Source organism: Plecotus auritus (assembly GCF_963455305.1).
Source record: "Plecotus auritus genome assembly, chromosome: 9".
Taxonomy (NCBI): domain Eukaryota; kingdom Metazoa; phylum Chordata; class Mammalia; order Chiroptera; family Vespertilionidae; genus Plecotus; species Plecotus auritus.
In genome coordinates this window covers 149568606-149586638 of record NC_137783.1, presented here as the reverse complement: position 1 = coordinate 149586638, position 18033 = coordinate 149568606, and the positions used below count along the sequence as shown (strand labels likewise).

The 18033-nt window shown below is 60.9% G+C and overlaps 2 protein-coding genes across 5 annotated transcripts in view; one reads left to right on the top strand and one right to left on the bottom strand.

The window, feature by feature from the left end:
- The window catches only part of PC (pyruvate carboxylase), a 66725-nt gene that overhangs the window by 4863 nt on the left and 43829 nt on the right, over positions 1-18033 (bottom strand). For all 4 annotated transcript variants that reach the window (XM_080642712.1, XM_080642713.1, XM_080642715.1 and 1 more), the window contains exons 3-11: positions 14834-14969; positions 14535-14719; positions 14140-14305; positions 13885-14030; positions 13658-13775; positions 13279-13430; positions 11749-11867; positions 9167-9329; positions 7531-7713 (exon numbers count right to left, since the gene is read on the bottom strand). In XM_080642712.1, coding sequence (XP_080498838.1) covers positions 7531-7713; positions 9167-9329; positions 11749-11867; positions 13279-13430; positions 13658-13775; positions 13885-14030; positions 14140-14305; positions 14535-14719; positions 14834-14969 — 1368 coding nt within the window. The remainder of the gene's footprint in view (positions 1-7530; positions 7714-9166; positions 9330-11748; positions 11868-13278; positions 13431-13657; positions 13776-13884; positions 14031-14139; positions 14306-14534; positions 14720-14833; positions 14970-18033) is intronic.
- Positions 1588-5043, top strand: LRFN4 (leucine rich repeat and fibronectin type III domain containing 4). Its single transcript, XM_080642716.1, has 3 exons — positions 1588-1828; positions 2263-3621; positions 4206-5043. Exons 2-3 carry the CDS (start codon positions 2273-2275, stop codon positions 4765-4767), a joined length of 1911 nt encoding a protein of 636 aa, XP_080498842.1. The 5' UTR covers positions 1588-1828; positions 2263-2272; the 3' UTR covers positions 4768-5043.

Genomic DNA, 18033 nt, shown 5'->3' with positions numbered 1-18033 from the left:
GGGAAAGAAGCTGAAGGGGCCACCAAGGCCAGCTTCCCAGTTCCCCAGGATACCATGCTCCCTGTGGAGTGGCATTTCCCCATCTCCTCACCCCCACCCACCTTCTGGCAAGCTGTAGGGGGCTGAGCCCACTTCCTCCTTCCTTGCTCACCCCAGAGCAAGTGCTGACTCCCACCACCTCCCCCCTCCGGAAAACAAGCACCTCCCATAGCTCGGTGGCATGAAGCACCCTCCTGCCCTCCCAGTCAGGCTTCTTGAGAGAGGGTCCTCCCTCCAACACACACCCACCTCCCAGTGACATGCACATGAAGGGCCCTCTTTGTGGGTAAATCCAGGGGGCACTGTCCCACCCTTCTCTTGCTAATGGCTCTACTTGGACATTCTCTCCTGGGTTTCCAAGACATCTTGCCCTCCTTCTCCCTAGTCGCCACTGGGGGCTTCTTTCGCTCCTGCAGGATGGAGTCTTCAGTGCTGTCACTGAGCCCCATACAGTTCACTCTCCCTGGGACTAACTGCTTAGCCTAGAAAGGGGCTCCTGTTGGGGATGGGGAGACCCCAGCTTCCAGCCTTTGACAGCCAAGCTTGGGCGGGAGCGTGGAGGGTTCTGAATCAGGTCCAGCACCCTGGTACTTTGTAGTGGTCCACCCAGTTAGGAAAGTCACCCCTTCCCTGGTATCTCCTAGTCCTCAGGCAACCTGGGTCCCCCTGCCCCTTCCTTCCAGACCTGATTCCTAGGGGCCTGAGAGGTCGTTCTCCTAGGGAAATGGCCCGGCAGGGGCCCAAAGGGGAAGGAGGGGCTGTGGGCCCAGCAAGGACCATTGACACACAGCTTCAAAAGGCGTGCCTCCGCCTGCCTGCTGGGAAACGGAGCCACGCCGACCAATCGGACCAGAGGCGGAGCCCGGTTGGCTCCCTAGCTTGCTGGGCAGGCGGGGAGCCTGGGAAGAGGGAGGGAGGGAAGGGCAGGCAACGGGGGCGCGGCGCCAGCTCGGAGACCAAGCCCTCTCGGCCCCACCCCGAAGCAGCCCTGGCGGGGGCGTCCTCCCAGCCCCCCCTCCAGAGCCCCGTGCGTGTTGGGGACCCTCCACGTGACTTGGTGATGCAGAACGGCTATGACCTTCAGCGTGTATCTGTGAATGCGAGGGTCCCAGTAACGGCGCGGGTTTGCGCCCGGCCTTGCCTGTGGGTGCGGGGACGTGGATGTGTGGGCATGTGTGGGTGTGTTGGGGACGGTGCCCAGCGACATGTAACAAAGACTCCCATCTCTGTCTCTGGGAGATGGTGAAGGGGCCCACGAGCTGGCGCTTTGTCTAGGGGGCTGCAGTGTGACGGTTTGCGCAGCAACAGCAGCAGCGGGCGCCCGTGCAGTGCAGGATGCCGGGGCGCTAGGGTGTCCGGGGGCGCGCGTGCCTGTGCCAGGGTGAGTGCGCTGCGGCAGGACCTGAGAGCTGTGCGGAAGGCCGGAGCCGGCCTGGGCTTCGGGTGTGACCTGGAGCCACCCGTGGGCGCGTGTCCCCGTGACCTCGGGATCCGGCCCAGGGTGGATCCCTGCGCACCCCTCCCTGTCCGCCCTCCACGTGCGTGTCCGCGGCGCGCGCGTGCTCGCTAGCGCGCACTCGCCTGCTGGTCGCCACCGCCACGAGCATAGCCGGGGAAAAGGTGCCGGAACCGATTGAGCCGGGCCGGGCCCGAGCGCCATGGGCCGGAGGGCGATTGGTGTGCGGCTGGTCAGCCCCAGGCCTTACCCCCGCGGGAGAGCTGCCTGGAGTCGGGGGCCGGCCGGACCTGCAGGGAGGCCGGCCCGTGCCCCCTGAACTACAGATACCAGGTGAGCACCCCCTCCTAGGGACACAGCGTGGGGGCTAGTTTGGGAGGGAAGTGCACCTGGGAGGGATTTTGGGGGTGGCTTCCCTGGTGGGGGAGGAGATGGCGGGGTGGTGGGGGTGCTGACAATTCCAGGGACGCCAGGGAAAGGAAGTTCAGGGATCCTCCCTGCTCTCATGCCCACCTCTGCTTCCTGCCTCAGGCCTCACCTTGTCCCAGAGCCTGTGCTCCCCTTAATTGCTTGGGAGATGTGGCCTATACTCTAGGAGGCTGGCCCTGCAGGCCCCAGCCTTCCCTCATCCCTGAGGGGCCCCTTGGACCTTTGACTGACTCCCCCTCCCACCCCCCAGGCCAGGCTCTGGAAGCTGGCTCCTGGGACTGGGCCCTAGGCACCTGCACCAGCCCCACCTGTGCCTGGGCCTTGGCCCTTCCCTACAGGGCACTCACCATGGCCCCACCGCTCCTGCTGCTGCTGCTGGCCAGTGGAGCGGCCGCCTGCCCACTGCCCTGCGTCTGCCAGAACCTGTCCGAGTCGCTCAGCACCCTTTGTGCCCACCGAGGCCTGCTGTTCGTGCCGCCCAATGTGGACCGGCGGACAGTGGAGCTGCGGCTGGCTGATAACTTCATCCAGGCTTTGGGGCCACCAGACTTCCGCAACATGACCGGGCTGGTGGACCTGACGCTGTCCCGCAATGCCATCACCCGCATCGGGGCCCGCGCCTTTGGGGACCTAGAGAGCTTGCGCTCCCTGCACCTGGATGGCAACAGGCTGGTGGAGCTGGGCACTGGCAGCTTGCGGGGCCCCGTCAACCTGCAGCACCTTATCCTGAGTGGCAATCAGCTGGGCCGCATCGCACCAGGGGCCTTCGATGACTTCCTGGACAGCCTGGAGGACCTGGACCTTTCCTACAACAACCTGCGGCAGGTGCCCTGGACTGGCATCGGTGCCATGCCTGCCCTGCACACCCTCAACCTGGACCACAACGTCATTGACGTGCTGCCTCCGGGCGCCTTTGCCCAACTTAGCCAGCTCTCCCGCCTTGACCTCACCTCCAACCGCCTGGCCACATTGGCACCTGACCCACTCTTCTCCCGGGGGCGCGACTCCGAGGCCTCGCCTGCCCCCCTGGTGCTGAGCTTCAGCGGGAACCCCCTGCACTGCAACTGTGAGCTGCTGTGGCTGCGGCGGCTGGCCCGGCCCGACGACTTGGAGACGTGCGCCTCCCCGCCTGGCCTGGCTGGCCGCTACTTCTGGGCAGTGCCCGAGGGCGAGTTCTCCTGTGAGCCGCCCCTCATCGCCCGCCACACACAGCGCCTCTGGGTGCTGGAGGGCCAGCGGGCCACACTGCGGTGCCGGGCCCTCGGAGACCCTGCACCCACCATGCACTGGGTTGGCCCTGATGACCGGCTGGTCGGCAACTCCTCCCGAGCCCGGGCTTTCCCCAATGGGACCCTGGAGATTGGGGTGACAGGCTCTGGGGACGCAGGGGACTACACCTGCATTGCTACCAACCCTGCTGGTGAAGCCACAGCCCACGTAGAGCTACGGGTGCTGGCCTTGCCTCACGGTGGGAATGGCAGTGCGGAGGGCGGCCGCCCCGGGCCCTCGGACATTGCTGCCTCAGCCCGCACTGCTGCTGAGGGCGAGGGGGCACTAGAGACTGAGCCAACTGTGCAGGTGACAGAGGTGACCGCCACCTCAGGGTTGGTGAGCTGGGGGCCTGGGCGGCCAGCAGACCCCGTGTGGATGTTCCAAATCCAGTACAACAGCAGCGAGGATGAGACCCTCATCTACCGGTGAGGATGCGCTTTGAGCGCCTCGGCCCCACCCCTCCAGGGCTGGGCCACTCGGCTCCTTCTCTGTCTGTGGGGCTTCCACACCCCTCCTCAGCTTGGAGCTGCCTGGGACCTTGAGGGAGGGGAGGGTCAGGGACCAGGAAGAGGTGGGAATGCTGGGAGGAGGGAGGCAGTGCCCCCGGTCTCTCCCATGTGGCTGAGCCACAGGAGGCCTCCAAGCTGGTGTGTGATTAAGCATGTGGCCAGCCCCACACACATTACTTATCTCTGGTGATGTGATTCTCCGCCCGTCCTTAGCTTGTGCTGTGTGTCAGGGCACACACCTATCTGTCCCCCTGCACTGTCTCCAGTGCCGCACACACGCATACACACGCATGCACACGCATGCCTGTCTTGGTTTCTCCATCTTCTTGAGTGAACACACAAGGCCTTTGTGGTCCCAGGAGAAGAGGGTGTTCAGAGCTGGGACCTGGGAACCCAGGGTGGTGGGGGATGGGCTGTGAAGAGGGCTTCAAGGTCATGTGGGGTGGGGCTGGGGCCTGGACCCCAAGGCCCTGGCTCTGACCTCCAGACCTTGCCTGCAGGATCGTCCCAGCCTCCAGCCACCACTTCCTGCTGAAGCACCTGATCCCTGGTGCCGACTATGACCTCTGCCTGCTGGCCCTGTCACCTGCCGCCGGGCCTTCTGACCTCACGTCCACCAAGCTGCTGGGCTGTGCCCACTTCTCAACGCTGCCGGCCATGCCCCTGTGCCACGCCCCACAGGCCCACATGCTGGGCGGGACCCTGACTGTGGCCGTGGGGGGTGTCCTCGTGGCTGCCTTACTGGTCTTCACTGTGGCCTTGCTGGTTCGGGGCCGGGGGGCTGGGAATGGCCGCCTCCCCCTGAAGCTCAGCCACGTCCAATCCCAGACCAATGGAGGCCCCAGCCCCACACCCAAGACCCACCCGCCACGGAGCCCCCCCCCTCGCCCCCAGCGCAGCTGCTCCCTGGACCTGGGAGACACGGGCGGGTGCTATGGTTATGCCAGGCGCCTAGGTGGGGCCTGGGCCCGACGGAGCCACTCTGTGCACGGGGGACTGCTTGGGGCAGGGTGCCAGGGGATGGGGGGCAGTGCAGAACGGCTGGAAGAGAGCGTGGTATGATGGGAAGGGAGTCAGCCCGGGGTGGAGGGTGGGGGGCAGGCAGCCACCTGGCCTGGGTGGGTCAGCACTGCCTGGGAATGCCTCCCACTTTTACCCTCGGTACCTCAGGCCCCTTGTGCTTGGCAGGACAGGGGGCCCTTTCCCTGGTTCTGGCCCACTGACAGGCATAAGGGGACAGGCCCCTCTGACAGGTGCTCACAGCCACCGAGGCAGGGGCTGCAGCCACCAAGTGGGAGTCTTGTTTTTCTTTATAATAAAATTGTTGGGGACACCTCAGTGCTAGTCTCTGGTGTCATCCTGAGAGAGGGAGAGGGGACGTGTGGGCCAGTGGAGGCACACAGACAGGACAGGGCTGGGACTGCCAGTCCCATGGAGGGGGCCCAAGGAGATTAGGTGCCCTCAGCCGCCTCTTCCACCTGAGGCCGAGTGTTCCGGCTGGCGGCTCTGACTCGGGTGAGCCCAGGTCCGGCCCCTGGCGCCGTGGACTGGACGTCTGAGCCCTCTGCTGCACCCGCAGCTGTAAGGACAGCACACCCTTCCGGGCAGGCTGTGGGCAGGCTGTGACGTCCTCATGGTGGCAGGGATGTTACAGGGCACAGAGTGGCCACAGGAGCAGGTGGGAGATGGCACAACCCTTCAGGGCAGAGGGACTTGAGCTCGCAACATCGCTAACAGCTCAGTGAGAAAGTCCCTGCGGCCTGTGACAGTCTTACCATCGCCCAGGGGTTTGCAGTGCGTCATCCCAGAGGGACTGGGACGGGTTTGGAACCTCACTGCCCACACCCTCGGGAAGGCTCCTGCCAGTGCTACAGGCCCTGAGCCAGCCCCAGCTGCTCCACTGACACCCCAGGCTTTGTTCTGGGCGGGCTGGAAAGACTGTCACACCTCCCTTAGGGACACGGGTGCCCCCATGCCTGCCAGGCCAAGCCCTGCTCTAGCCCCCATGCTGCGGAGCCACAGTCCGCCGGTGGCTGCCTTGTTTTGCTTCCTCTGGCCCCAGGCACAGGCCCTGCCAGCCATCCAAACCACCGCTGCTCCTGGGCGTCGGCTGGGAGGAATAGAGCTCCGAACAAATGCTGCGGCCCCTGTGCTGCTCCACCCAGCGCCAGGCGCACCCAGATGCTTCAAGAAGGTGCAGGTGCCCGGGCTCCACCACGAAAGGCGGGCTGGCACCCCAGGACCTGCAGTGGTGCCTGGGGGTACGTGTCCGTTTTTGTGGGAGGCCCTGGTGTTTCTGACGAGCAGCCTGGTAAGAGTTGGCACGGTAAGGTGTGTGCTCACACGTGTGCAGGCCAAGCTCACACAGGTGTGGGTTTGCGCAGTGGTGACACACGTGCCTGCCCTCCCAGCCCGGAACACATACCTGGATGGATCCCCAGAGCGACCCTGGTTTGAGTGAACGAAACAAGGTTCTCAGCAGAGAGAAGGGGGCGTGCGCCCCGCCAGGCCTGGACAGAGACCAGGGCGGCGGAGGCGGGGCCGCAAGTGCAGGGTTGGCGGAGGCTCGAGGCGTGGCGGGAGCCAGTGGCCAGGTCTGGGTGCACATCTGAAGACACTGGTGCCCCAGGAACCAGAAGTCCGTGTCCTGCACTGGCCTTCCGCCTTCTCTCACGGCCCTGGTCTTCCTGCTCCATCTCCGGGGCTCTCGGGTACTGGGTCCTCCAGGCCGAAGGACAGGTGGTCCTATGGCCCAGGCAGGTGAGGGGTGGGGTAGCTGGGTCACCCACTGGGGTCATGGTGTGCACCGGCCACCTGGAACCGGAGGCAGCCCAGGACATCATGCCTGGAACACCAAGCTCCCCCGGTGAGAAAGGGGGCACACGATGTCATGGAACGGCCCCTTGACGGGAACCCTGAGGCACCTCACGGGAAAGTGCGGAGCCCCCGGCCTAGCGCCTGGAGAACCTGTTCCCTGTCAGCTGTGGAGACGCCAGGCACAGACTCCCTCCCTCCTCCCCTCCCGCGTGCTTTTGCCCAAAGGGGAGAAGTGACGCAGGGCGCTGCGAGGACAGCACTGCCCACACGCCGACCCCACCTGGACCACAGGTAGGGTTGGGAGCAACTGAGGAGACGCGAAGCGGAGGGCCCAGCCAGCACCCCTGCCCCCTGCTCCCCTCGGGCGCAGCAGGCCGAGTGGGCGCCCCCTGCTGTGAGTGGCCATCCTTCGGAAGCCCCCAGAAGGGGGTGAGTGGAGCTGTCTGGCGGACGCCCCTCAGTGAGACTAGGGATGAGATCTGCTCGGGCAGAGCCTGGTCCTGCCGCCTCTGGGGCAGTGTCTGACCTCAAGGACAGACAGCACGTGCCTGCGATTTCATCTCTAGCTACAGGTTCCAGGAACGGTCCTGACCAAGAGGCCAACAGGCCTGTTGGGCCCTTGCCTGGCCACCCACAGTGAGCCGCCTCAGGGCAGCCCCCGGCCGCCTCCTGCCCTGTGCTCACACCTCTGGCGGCAGCCTCCCTGCTTGGCCGTCCCTGAGGCACCCAACGCTGCTCAAAACACAGGCTCCGAGGTCCCTACCCAAACGTGGGATCAGGATTTCCAGGAGGGAGGCCAGGTAGAAGGTGGACTAACACACACGCCAGGTGATCTCACCCAGGAGGGGCGGGAGACGTGTGGGGTCCACAGAACAAGGCCGCCTCCCAGAGACGCTGGGGCCCAGCAGCAGCAGTGACGGAGCGCAGCCAGGAGAGCCCACATGCAGTGACAGGAAGGGCGGAGCGGATGGGAACGAGCGGAGGCAGACAGGGCCTGCAGCCTCTCACCTTCACGCCTCGGACTCGGAACTCAGCCAGGGCTCTGCTCATCTTGGTGGCGGCTGTGAGGTGGTCTTTGCCGTGGGCGATGACCTTGACCAGCAGGGAGTCGTAGTGGGGGGAGATGACCGCTCCCTGGAAGGCGGAAGCATTGTCCAGGCGGATGCCCATGCCCTCTCCGCTCCGGAACACCTGTGGGGAGAAGAGTGGGGCCAGGAACTGGTCAGAAGCCAGTCAAGATGCAGCCCCAGCCCCAGCTGGACAAGACGCAGGAGGGATCCCAGCTCTGGCTTGCGAAGTCCTGCTTCATTTCTGCCTGTACCCACGGAGGGAAGCAGGGGAGAGAGCACCGGGTCAGAGAGGCCGACCCGGGGACACAGATAGGGGCTCCAAACAGGCTAATGGATAGGGGACCACAGGGTGGGGGACAGAGGTTTGGGGTGTCTGGAGTAACAGCAGCACACACATGCAGTCCACGGTGGGGGTGGGGGCACGCTGTGAGGCACACGTAAGGAAGACGAGGAGTGGGAGGCAGCCCCACTGCGCCGTGCTCCACTTCTGAGGGCCAGGGGCCTGTGTCTGATAAAAAGGAACTTAATAAAATATTTAAAGGTGAACACTCAGCTGTGAGCAGGAACTGAGAGCTGAAAGTGTTCTGTGGTAAACCAGGCTCGGAGGAGCCGGGCCTGGGAAGGGGCGGTGGAGGGAGGCAGCGTCCAGGGCAGGGCTGCCCTTTGCTGGCCGAGGGCACAGCAGTGTGGGCAGCGCTCTGGCCTTGAGCCTACCGGTTCTCTGCAACTTTCAGAACCAGACAGCGCCCCCCCTGCCCTGCTACGGGCTTTCAGAAGCCAGTATCTCAGACTCGCCCTCGCCCTACGCCCTGCACCCGGAGCAGAGTCTGAGTTCCTGCCTGCCGGGGCGGGGAGGCGCAGGCCAGATGGGGAGCCTTAGCCAGCATGGGCGGGGACAGGGGACAGGCACCGAGCAGGTCAGAGGGCTCCTGCCCTCAGCCAGGGAGGGGGCCAGGAGGGCGGAGGGGAGAGATGGCTATGTGAGGAGAAAGAGAAGGCGCAGGAAGTGTCCCTGGAGGAGGTGCAGGTCCAGATGCGGGGTGCCTGCCCGGGCCCTCCTCAACCTCCCACCATGAGCCTCCTCCCTGCCCTCCACCACTCCCCCAACTCTCTCATTTATCCTTGATGGTCCCCTTCCTCAGCTTGGCCCCTCTGCTGGGACTTCAGGGCCCCAATCCTTCACTGCACCCCGAGTGCTGTCTTGCCAGCCACACCCCTCTGAAGGCAGGACAGTGGCCAGCAGCACCGTTCTGTCTTTGGGCTCTTAGAACAGAGTCCAGGACCTGGGCCTCCTTTCTGGGGACCCTGCCTTTGGTTCCACCAGCTGCTCCGCTCCCTGTTCTGATGATCCGCCCACTGGCTTACCAGCCTGTGTACATGGCAGCCCCTCCCCAGCGTGCTCCTCCCTTCCTCTTGGACCAGGCCTGGATCCATGTACTCTCAGCCAGATTCAGACCAGCCCAAGAGAGGGTGCTCCCTCACTTCGTGCCCCTCAGAAGCAGTCTGGCCCGAGAGTCCTTACACAGGCAGAGACCCCCGGCTGCTCAGTCAGAATGTCAGAATGTGGACGCTACCTCGATGCGGCCAGTATCTGGCTGGAAGCTGCGGGCGGGGTCCTCGGTGGTGACCCGGCACTGAATGGCACAGCCGTTGATGCGGATATTCTCCTGTCGTAGACCCAGGTCGGGCAGACTCCGGCCCTCGGTCACATGGATCTGGGCGTGGACCAGGTCCACACTGCAGGGAAGGGACACAGCACCAAGAGGAGAGCATGAGGCAGGGGTGGACGAGGCGGCAGTCCACACACAGACGCAGCCCACCCAGCTCCTCCAGACTCTTCACCAGCCTGGGCAGCTGCTCCTCCCGCCTGCCCAGCGCCCTGCCCTGTGCCTGTTACTCTGCACATTCTGAATAAGGAGAACGGGCAGCTGGAGGGGCAGCTGAACTCTTTGCATCCACCTGTTCTTGCACCCCCCAAACTGCCCCTCCTCATGTACTGCCCTTTCTCCCTGGGGTCTCTCGGTCCTCCTGCTGCCCCCAAAATCCCCCTTGGTCAAGCCTGGATTTGAAGCCTCAGACACGCTGCTCTTGGAGTCCTTTGGGTGGGTGTGCTGGGGGGCAGTTGCGAGAGAATGGGGTTGTGAAGGCCGGGCTCCTGGAGATGGGACCACAGCTGCAGGAGGGTCCCCACAGGTGGGTGCTGTGGTCAGGACGCCACCCTCCGCCCCTGACCGCAGAGCAGAGCTCTCCAAGCGCAGTGATAACTGGCCTCATGACGGCTACGCTGCTGAGGACAGCAAGGAGTCACGTGGAGCAGCTGCTTAAAAACCTGTGTTTACATTTGTCACGGAGGCTGCGGTGAGGACAGCCTGGAACGACCCCGGCAGACGCTCCCAGCTCTGTTTCCGGCTCAATCACCCACAGCGTGACGATGGTCACACGTATGCCCACATCTGCGTGCAGTGGGATGGTGTGTGCCTCTCAGCTTTCTCTCACAATCATGCTCGGAGCGTCACCACCATTGTTACCAGAGGGGAGCCCGAGGGGGAGAGAGACTGCAGCTCACCGAGCTCCATGCAGCTAGTGAGGGGGCGGGGGGACCTGCACTCAGCCCGTGTCTGTCTGACACAAGCCCCCTCTGCCAAGCAAGCCACGATTTCCCTCCTGGCAGAGCAGGCAGCGCGATGGGAAAAGTTGTGTGGGGCCAGAGTCTGAGCCTGGAGCATCGGTCTCCATCCAGTCTTTATCTCAAGAGAACAAGGAGTCTGGGGGCCTCTGTGCACCCCCTGGGCAAAGGCAGGCACCCCCCTCCCCACCTCACACAGCTTCCTCAACCTCAGGTGGAGGCAGGGTTCGGAGGAGAAACTGTCAGGAAAGTTCCATAGCGAGACGGCCTGGCTCCAAGCCAGCCTTAACATGTAAATGGCTCAAAATCTGTATCTTGAAACAATGAAAGATTATTTTAATTGTTTATAAAGTGGACAAGTTTTTTAAAATGTCTATACTCAGTGGGTGTGGGCGAACAAATTGGGACAAGCAATCGAGAAAGCTAATTAGGTGAGATGTTGCTTAACCTTTGCTCAGGTAATGCCACTAAAGGTGCCAATTCTGGACCTCTTCAGAGGGGTAGGCAGAGATTTAGGCACAAAGGTTTACCGACACACTCTTAACCGCAAAGCTGGAAACACCTCACTAGTAACAGAGGACTGTGCCAATAAGTTATGACTTACACAGATGATGGAATAGCATGCAGCCACTAAAAGTATTCAGAAAGTCCAATGGTCTGGGGAAATGTCTTCAAAAATATTGAGTTTAAAAAGTAGAATAAAAATTGCCATTGTATCAAACTACTTACATAGGAAAGGAAATAAAGATGGAAAGAAACCAATTATTTCTAACAGACTTAACCTGGGTTTCCAGTCTCAGCTGTGTGACCTGGGGCAACTCTCTTAACCTCTCTGAGCCTCGGCTTCATCTAAAAAATGGGGGCGAGCCCTGGCCGGTTTGGCTCAGTGGATAGAGCGTCAGCCTGCGGACTGAGGGGTCCCAGGTTCGATTCCAGCCAAGGGCACATGCCTGGGTTGTGGGCTTTATCCCCAGTGGGGGATGTACAGGAGGCAGCCAATCAATGATTCTCTCTCATCATTGATGTTTCTATCTCTCTCTCCCTCTCCCTTCCTCTCTGAAATCAATAAAAGATATGTTAAAAAATAAAAATAAAGAGAGTTCATTGTGGTTCTCACTGGCTTAATGTCTATCTCTGATTCTTCCCAACACTACTAAAGATCAAGAAAAGATCTGATATTTATAAATAAATAAATAAATAAATAAATAAATAAATAAAAAACGGGGACGATCAACACTTTCCTCCCGTGTGGCTGTGTCTTACAGCTCGGGGGCCTCCTCAGTGCCCAGTCCTGAGGGGGGGGCTCTAAGTCATTTCTTGTGCGGCTTTGTACTGATACAATAACCCTGTAATGCTTTTATTATCATTTTGTAAAAAGTAACTAGATCCCCAACTGCTCTCTACCCCATGGAGAGTGAGTGAGCTGAGCTCCCTGCCACCTGCTCCCAGCAGCCACTGGAGTGGATTTTACACGAAACCCGGAGGACACCGCTGCCCTGGCCCCTGGCCCCTGACCCGGCCCACGCTCACTCGGTGATCTCCTCGGTGACCGTGTGCTCCACCTGCAGGCGGGAATTGACCTCGATGAAGTAGTGCTTGCCGTGCTTGTCCACCAGGAACTCCACGGTGCCCGCGTTCTCGTAGCCCACCTGTGGGCGGCCACGTGCGTAAGCAGGCGTAGTGATGGGAGCCCTCGCCGTTGGGTTCCATAAGAAGACAGACTGCAGCGCAGCCTGCCCACCAGACGGTAGCCCACCAGCCTGCCGCTGGGATGGAAGCTCCCAACGCACACGGCTGGGCCCCTGCCTGGTCTCCCCGGGAGCCCCCAGCAGCCTCAGGCGGCTGCACTCACTATCTGGGCGGGACATCAACAGCTCCCATGGCCCCAGGCGTGGCGCCCTCTCCCCGGCAGCCTCCTCTGCTCTCGGGCACAGGCCCCACCCATGCGTACCCTGGCCTCTCCTGGACCCTCCTTATTCTTTGCTTCGTCATCACCTCCGGTCACTACCCAAAGAGATGCTATTTGAGGGAAATCAACCAATGATGATTCTAACTCAAAATTCAACCCTGATTCCAGTTTCACTCTTGTCTTCCCAAAACCACAAACTAGACTTCAGTAAGCTCCCTCAAAGCTATTCTGGAATGAGAATAATAATAAATCAAGGCAAAGACAGCCCTCTTACGAAATAACCCAAACCTCTCCTCCTAAATCACTGCCTCACAGTCGCTGTGGCGAAAGCCTCACTGCGGAGCGCTGAGCCTGGATTTCAGTTTGGGGAAGGTGACAGAACCATCGGGGTCCCCGCTCTGGGTCCAGCTGCCTGAGAGGCCCGAGGGAGCGTGGCTCTGAAGGAGAGCAGGACCAGGGCCCGCGTGGGGCTGGGGGGACACAGATCTGAAAAGATGCTCTGGCCGGGGCTCTGGGAAGGGGAGGCAGATCTGGGGGCAGGATGCCTGGACTCTGAGGGGGAGCGGGGTCGGAGGGCCCAGAAGAACAGAGAGCAGGGCTGCTGCGAGCCGTCTGGCCATGGCAGGTGCTCCCTCGAGCCAGGCTCAGGGGCAGGCCACTGCTGGGGAGCATTCCCCGTCCACGACCCAGCAGAGCCAAGACTGGCAGAGGAGGACCTTAGGAGAAAAGGGTTGCAAGAGTGTGACGCAGGGGACCGGTAAGTGAGGAAGAAATGCCTCAGTAACGTTTCTTGATCCTGACAGAATCCCTGAACCTCACTCCTGCAGCTCCAGGGGTTAGCTGATGCCACGCAGAAGTTCGATCTGGGCACGGGGTGCTGAGGGCTGGTCCGAGGCCTCTCTCCCTCCTCCTCCTCCTTGCTGGACTCCAGGCTTGGCCTCTGGGCCTGCCCTCTGATAACCCAAGGACTCCTCATTGGCCTCTGTCCTCCAACAGAGTCCCTCCCTCCCAGAGCTGTCACCCTGGCCTACCTGCTCCCCAGCAGACTATCCACGACTAGACCCCAGCGACCACTGGCCATGAGCGAGCCTGCAGGACCAGGCTCCTTGTCTCTATGTGGGCAACTGTCCCCAGGAGCCCGCACACTTCACCTGCTTAGCAAGTTTGACAGAGTCGCTGGTGAGCCGGGTCCGAAGCTGAGGGTCCAGGTGGGCAGCAGGGGCGATCTCGACCACCTTCTGGTGCCGCCGCTGGATGGAACAGTCTCGCTCGTACAGGTGCAGAATGTTCCCGTACTGGTCCCCTGTCGAGGAAGGTAAACACCCCCTACAGGCCTGACAATCTCACACATCTAGGAGGCCCATCAGTGCCCGCTCCAGTGCTGGGCAGCCAGGGAGAACCGGCCGCCCAAGGCCGCGGGCCCTGACCTGCATCGGGGAGTGTCTTCCTGAGGGAGAGCCCCTGGCCCGTCCCAAAGGCCAGGCCTGCTGGCTCCTGCCAGTGCTGCGGCCCGGGAACACCCCCACTCACCCAGGATCTGCACCTCAATGTGGCGTGGCTTCTCGATGAACTTCTCCACAAACAGCGCCCCATTCCCGAAGGCAGCCAGAGCCTCCGAGTAGGCCCGGGTGTAGTTTTCCTCCAGTTCCTGGGGGCGGGTGGAGGCTGAGCAGACACCGGGCCCCTCTGCGTGACCCCGACCCACTCCCGGAGCCAGCAGGCTGTGTGGCGGCTTCCCAGCCCTGGCTCCTGCTCACCTCGTAGCTGTGCACCACCCTCATGCCACGCCCCCCGCCCCCATAGGCGGCCTTGAAGATGATGGGGAAGCCGTAGATGTTGGAGAACTCCTGGGCTTCATGCAGGGAAGTGACAGGAGCGTTAGTGCCAGGGACCACGGGGACACCTGTTGAGAAACAGGCAGGTGGGGCTTTGTCACAAACTGGAATCCCTGCAAACCCGCCAGTCCCCTCCCCGGCGGAGCTGCAGGGCCCCGCGGCTTGCTTGCACGTCACCTGCGGCGATGGCGATGGCCCGGGCCTCCACCTTATCTCCCATCTTTCGGACCACCTCTGGGCTCGGTCCAATGAACCGGACCCCGGCATCCTGGCAAGCTTGGGCAAAGTCCGCACGCTCCGACAGGAACCCATAGCCAGGGTGCACCGCATCCACATTGTTTTCCTGGGGGCAGAAGAGTGGTGTGCCCCTCAGATTCCTTCACAGCCCCCCCCGACCAAACCCTGTGGCTCTTGTGCCTCCCCACCTCACTTGCTCCATTCATTTATCCATCCATCCCCCCGCCCACCCATCCAGACACTTAACTGCTGGCTGGCGTGGGGATGGGAACAGCGTGGGGATGGCATAGGACCCAGCCCTGGCCCTTAAGAGGCCCCGGCCTGGCCTGGCTCACCTTGGCCACCTTGATGATATCGGGGATGTGCAGATAGGCCTGCACTGGGGCGAGGCCACGGCCGATGAGGTAGGCTTCATCTGCTTTCTGCCGGTGCATCTGGCCCGTGTCCTGCTCGGAGTACACAGCCACAGTGCGGATGCCCAGCTCCGTGCAGGCCCGGAACACACGGATGGCAATCTCACCTGGGGGTGGGGGCACGGGAGAAGTTAGATTCCCGGGTCCTAAGAGAAGCAGATGCCACGTGAGGTGGGGAGTTGGGTGGAGGCGGCTCCTCTCCCTGGCCCCACAGTGCTCACCTCTGTTGGCCACCATGACTTTCTTGATGGGCTTGTACTCCAGGCGCCGGACGTTTGGGGAGGCAGCGGGGGCGGTGGAGGTTCGGCGGATGCCCAGGAGCTTCAGGCCCCCACACATGGTTCTGAACCTCAGCATCTGGGGAGGGACGTCAGAGCCAGAGTAGAGCGGCCTCAGATGGAAGGACCCCAAGCAGAGTGAAGGTCCCACCGCAGCCCAGTGCAGCCCCAGGTGAAAGCCAGCACCATCAGCCTCCTCCTTCCCTGAGGCTGACTGGCCAGAGGGAGGGGAGCAAATTCAAACCCAATGGAGCCCAAACTCCCCCTAACTCACTGTAGCGTTTACAACATGCCAAGCTCTTAAAGTAGCTTCAAGGCCCGCCAGAGGCCCTGCGTGACCAAGGCGTGCGTGCGTGCGTGTGTGCGTACTGGCAATGCCCTTCAGTGCTCTCGCTGGCTGCAGCAGCCCAGATTTGAGAACCTCCCGCCACACTGGCTTGTGGTTCCTCCCGCAGGGCTCCAGCTGGCTGGACAGTGCGGGTAACAATGGGCCAGGGAACCCACATCAATGTGCTCCCGCAGGAAGCACAGCCTCTGCGCAGTTAAAGCGCAGGTTTCTTTAAATGGAAGCTGCGGGGGCCAGATATGGCGGGGATCTCCCTTTTCCGCGTCCAGCACGGAAAGAGAGATGAACGAACCGGTTCTAAGTGGAGGTGGACAGGGATTGAGAAATAAAAGAAAGAATGAAAGAAAGTAAGACACAGAGATAGATTTAAAAAGCTGGGAGCTGGGTGGAACCGCTGCCACCTCTGATGGAGAGGCAGGGACCCCGAGCCTACGCAGCACATTTATTTTATACCCCCAAACACCAGGAAGTAACACCAAAACTTAGGATCAAAGGAGCTTATTTGCATTCTTGAGTAGGCCCTAGCATTCCCGGCGCTTGCCTGGATTTACTTATCAAAGTCCGCTAGGCCGACACCTGGGCTGATATGAAGGCCCAGCTGATAACATGTCCAGCCTTTTTGGGGAAGCATGTTCCCAGGGCGTGGCTCTGCCTATCGCCCTGAGTTCAGGTGCCAATAATTAAAGAAATGCCCATGTGCCTTCCCAGGCGCTGTCTACGGGAAGCCTTCCTTTCCACCGAGGGTTTCTGAACACATTAGTAAGGAATCAGCCGAGGGCAAGTAAGCCGGGTCAGTCACCAAGAGACAAACCGCATGATCCACTCGTACGAAGCATCAGTGTCAAATTCATACCCAGAGACAGTGGGAGGGCTGGTGATGGGGGCTCGGGAGGGGGTGGGGAGTTAGGGTTTCATGGGGACAAAGTTTATGTTGGGGACGATGACAAAGCTCTGGAGATGGATGGTGGTGATAGTTGCACAACAGTGTGAACGGACTTAATGCCACCGAACTATCCACTTACAAATGGTTAATATGGCAAATTCTGTTACATATATTTTACCACAACAAAAAGGATTTTTTAAAAACCAACTGAGGGCAGTGTATATCCCAGAACGAGAACATCTTCAGAGGTCAACCACCCCCTGGTTTTACAAAGAAGAAAACCAAGGCCCAGACAAGTTTAAAAAGATGTGTTCAAAGTCAGCCAGCTACCCAGCCAGCCTGGCATTCAGTCCTTTGCCCTCCCCCACAGCCTGTGTCCAGCTAACCATGCGATTTATTTCTCAGTAAAGTTTAAAATGCTTGACTCAACCATTTGTTCTAAGTAGGGAACATACAAATATATTTAATAAATAAAATAGATATTGCAAAAACCTCAGTGTCTTATCATGTCCAATGAAATGGAGAAGGGGAAACAAAGACAAATAGAAAGGAAAGAAGAAAATAAATGGAAAGTAAAGCAGAAGAGGGAAGCCGTCAGACCAGGGAGACAGGACGGGTGCTGAGCGTCGGCTCGGTGCCAGGCTCGGTCCCCGGCCCAGGGCGGGACAAGACGATGAAGGCCTCTGCTCTCCCAGCAGGTATACCAGGGAAAGGAGCAGAGAAAGGGGGAAAAGACAGAAACAAGGTCCTTTCAGATCAGGATTGGTGCCTCAAAGGTAATGTTTTGTGAATTACCTGGGGAGGGGTGGGATTAAGGGAGCTCACTGGGGCTGGATGTGAAAGCGAGCCTTTCTGAAGAGCGGCACACGCGAGGGCATCTAAGCGGGAGAAACAGGAGGAGGAGGCCGCACACAGATCTGGGGGAAAGCCCGGAGAGCAGGAACAGTGGTGGCCCAGGCCCGAAGGAAGAATGAGCTGGATGTGCTCCAGATCCAGGCCAAGAGCTGGGGGAGGCCCAGGGGTGAGGTGGAGCTGAAGGTGCCTACAGGGTCTCAGCTGGGCTCTCAGCCTCCTGTCATTTTCCTCCTCCAAGCACCACGGGGTGGAGGAAGGGGCGTAACCATTGCACTCTGGGAAGCTCTCTGGATTGGAGCAGCGAGGGCTGAAGGAGGATGAGAGGAGGCACAGTCCTCTGGGCTGGGTGGGAGCGATGGAGGATGGGCAGAATTGGGGAAGCAGAGGGAAAGAGAAACTCCATGTTGGGTGGGTAGGAATGCCCTTCCCTGTAACAGCAGGGACTCGAGAACCAGGCCCCGCTGGGAGTGGATGAAGCCCCCAGGAGAGGTCAGAGCAGGCAGAAAACCTGGATGTGATTGGCAAATGGACGGTGTTTGAAGCCATGGACCTGGAGTAGATCGGCCAGGAGAGAACAGACTAGAGAGGTAGGTGGGCACCCTGGTCTCCCAACACTGAGTCTGGATGAGGAGGATGAACCAGCCAAGGAGACGGAAGGGCTGCCCCAGAGGAAGGAAGAGAACCAGGAAGCATGTGCTCTGGGACCTGTTAGCTCCAAGAGGCAGAGCGAGGCAAGGACTGCGCAGGGCCACCGCTCGAGGTAAGGCAAGCCCTGACTGGGCGGCTGCGCCCGGGGTCAAACCCAGCTGCTCAGACAGGGGCCGGTCTCGCTGGGCTCTCGCTCACCTTCTACAAGGAGGGATCGCGTGCTCACTTACTCATTTCAAAGTGGACAGGCCTGCGGCACCACAGTAGCCCAGTGAGCTAGGTGAACATCACTGGCATGAGATGGACATCGTGTGCCTCCTGGTAGGAGCCCAGGAGGACCTGCAGGGCCTTTCTGCCAGACCACAGTCTGAATCTAACAAGGACACAACATGAGGCAAGCCCAGACTAAGG